Raw genomic sequence first — 3,276 nt, 5'->3', positions numbered from 1 at the left:
TTGTTATGCTTTCTTAACATCAAACATGACCTGTTCGATTGTTGATTTTCATCATATTTAAGGAAACTAATACACTTCGTGCATTCAAGAGACTCTTAAAAGGAAAAGAGAACAAGAAATAAAGGCAGCCCTAAATATACCCTTTAGCTTGTTTGTTTAACCAAAAGTTAAACTTCTTGTTTTAACTTTCTAGCAATCATCAATCAGTTTGTAACTATTGAAGTGTGTCCATCGCATCTAAAAATTTAAACTAGAAAGAATACTACATTTGTATTCACTTAATTATATCTTCACACTAATACATCATGGTTTGAGAAATCGACAAATTCTTCGTCTAGACACCTAGAATTCATCGATCATGTTGTGTTAACTTTCTTGGAGACACCTATGCAAATTAGCATAAAATCCATAAATCTAAGTTACACACTCAAAACATTTGACAAGAGACCTTTCTCATGCTTAGAGAAATATTTGAAGCCTTTCATAACATCTTAACTCTTAAGTCATTCTTACACTCTTCAAGTTTAGCTTAAGAATCAGAAAACGTGAAAGAAAGAAAGAGGAGAGGAAGAGTGAAACACACAGAAAGAAATGATCAGCAAGAGATCACAAGTTGCTGTTGTCATAAGAGTAGTAACTTTTTTTTTGAAATTCACTTCACCTTAATTTAGAATGTTCAAAGCCTCAATTCAAGATCCAATTCCTCTATGGCACTAGGGATCCTTTCAAGTGCTTCTGATTGTGGACGACATCTTTCTATTGATGAACTTGTTTTAGGAAAGAGATTTGCAAGTGAAATACTATTAGTCTCCTCAACTCTCCTTCTTTTGCAGGTAGCAGTTTCCTCAACATGGTCTTGTTTTGCCCTAAAGACGGAGTCTATCATGACTTCAAGATTACTCTCTGGATCTTTCTTGAAATCTATAGATTTCAACTTCTTCTCATCATCATTTTTCACATTTGAGAGAGAAGAATATTTGTCAGCCACCGAGTTTGACCATGAAGAAGGAGGTGATGACAACTTGTTCTTGTTTTCTTCCTGGACAATTGATGAAAAGGAAGAATGATGATGGGTTGCTAAGGTCCTTTGAGACGAAACCCTAATTTGAGCTCCAGAGTCAGAGTCGGGATTAGGTTTGTACATAAAGGTATGAATTTGAGAAGGGTATTGAAGATGGCTATTGTGATGATGATGAGTAAGAGGAGGAGGAACAAATACTTGATGATCATGACCAGATGGATTATTAGACGGAGGAGATTGTTTCATTCTTGCTCTATCCCTCCTATGAACATTCATATGGCCACCGAGAGCTTGAGCTGACCTGAATTCTCTTCTACAAAAGCTACAAGTATAAGATCTTGGTGGCCATACGCACCCTCCAAGAGCTCCAGCTGCATCTTCAGCAAAAGCTTGCTCCTCCCACGAATCACCATATGTTGAATGATTGTTTGATAATATCATGTCATGTTTGCGCTTCGCGCTCATCCAATATTTTGCTTGTTCCATTTCACCTAACAATATTCTTATGAAACGAAGAATCACAGAGTTGTTATTGTCCTATTCGCCAAGAGTTTGACGAGAAGAAAAGCTGCAAGAGAATAATATTATAGGGAATAGATGAATACATCAAAAGGATGATATTGAGCCAAAAGTTGTTTAAGTTAGGGAGGAGGAAGGTGGAGTGGTGGGTACTCTAGAGACCCTCTCATGCAGCTACTTTTTTTGGTTTTTAGTCGGCCTTCAAATATAGAAACAGTAGCAGAAGACCTACATTAATACTGTGCATTACCTTTTTTTTTTTGGGGGGGGGGGGGAAGGGGGAATAATTGGCAACCAAAATTAATTTGCCAAATGCCCACTTAATTTCTTTTTGATTTATTTTTTAGATTTACGATGTAAAAAGTAGGAAAAAGTAGAAAAAGTGGGGCCCATACGTGGGCCAAAGGACCAATTCATCATTTTTACAACTGTACAAATTTAATATAATACACCTAACACTCTCCACTTATTTCAATTTCAGAAATAGCCCCCTCTCTCTCCTCTTCAATTCTCTTCCAACTCCCGTTTTAAAATCTCTTGCTCCCAAAAACGCCATTTTCTTTTCCTCTTCTTCTCCAGCTGGTAAGGGCTCGTCGTTGCTTTGTAAGGTTAGTTAAAATCAAATTTCGATCATTTCTAGATCCATTTAAACCGTTTTCTTTGCTAATCGATTAGTACTGATGTAGGAATTTTTTTTCGAATTTGGTTGATTAAGTAGTTAAAAAATGAGAATTTTATAGGTCATGAGTTTGATTTTGAAGAAATAGTTGAGGTTTTATGCGGCATTTTTGATAGATTTTTTCGTTGATCACGATGTTGAATTTTGAAGCTTTTGTTTAGGAATTTTGGTTTAGTTGTGATTTTTTTTAGCAACGAAGTGTTGAATGGTGGGGTAATTGCTATTTGAAGAGTTATTTTGGCATTTTGATCTAAACAGTGACCTGTCTGTTTCTGTCCATAGATCCGTGGTCTATCCATAGACCCGTGGTCTATGAAATGAGAATGCCCTAGATTGAAATCAATTTTTAGACGTATGAAATTTTTTTAAAATATGATTGCTGAAATAATGAAAATTAAAAGATTAATAGTTAATTAGTTTGATTAAGTGCACTAGTTTGATTTTTAGCTATTGTTGTGTTTTGATAATGCATGTTGGATTTTGGTTTAGTTATTGTATGCTTGTGTAGTGAACTGTTTAATTGTGGGGTATTTCTTAATTTTTGTGGGGGGCGTTCATTTGAGCATTGAGTTATTTCTGTTAATAGACTTGTGGTCTATGAACTGAAAATGGAAGATTTGTTCTGCAGGTGTAGATTGTGTTGAAAATGGTTAAAAAGTTATCCTTCCTAAGCGCAAAACCGGTACCGCTTCTGATTCTGTTGGTAGCAGTAGAAAAAGAAAAGCTGAGGCAATTGAAAATGTCTTAAAAAGAAAGAAAATTGAAGAGTTAGTGTCCGAATCAGATTCAGAGTTAGAGGAGATAAGCGACCACGTTGATTCTGGTGAAGATGTTGCCAAGCGCAGTGTTAGTGGTGACAGTGAAGATAGCGAAGGAAGTGGGAGAAATAGTGATGATGGGGATAATGATCCCTTGTCCGTGCCATCTTGTTCAAGATTCATTTCCGTGGAGTGATATGACGTTCAAACGATAATGGACGAGGTCCTGACTACATCACCCCCAGCATCCCCTGAAATAAGTTTTTTAGTTTTTGTTTTGTTTTATGTTTATAAGTTTT

The 3,276-nt window shown here is 36.0% G+C and overlaps 1 protein-coding gene across 1 annotated transcript; it reads right to left on the bottom strand.

Moving 5' to 3' along the window:
- Positions 1-294: 294 nt before the first annotated feature.
- LOC107842122 (zinc finger protein 10) lies at positions 295-1,731 on the bottom strand. The gene has a single exon (XM_016685899.2). It carries the CDS (start codon positions 1,505-1,507, stop codon positions 677-679), a length of 831 nt encoding a protein of 276 aa, XP_016541385.1. The 5' UTR covers positions 1,508-1,731; the 3' UTR covers positions 295-676.
- Between the last annotated feature and the right edge of the window lie 1,545 nt (positions 1,732-3,276).

The sequence above is a fragment of the Capsicum annuum genome, chromosome 9, assembly GCF_002878395.1.
Source record: "Capsicum annuum cultivar UCD-10X-F1 chromosome 9, UCD10Xv1.1, whole genome shotgun sequence".
NCBI classification, from domain to species: domain Eukaryota; kingdom Viridiplantae; phylum Streptophyta; class Magnoliopsida; order Solanales; family Solanaceae; genus Capsicum; species Capsicum annuum.
The sequence above is the reverse complement of the archived record's forward strand: the minus strand, read 5'-3'. Positions and strand labels throughout refer to the sequence as shown.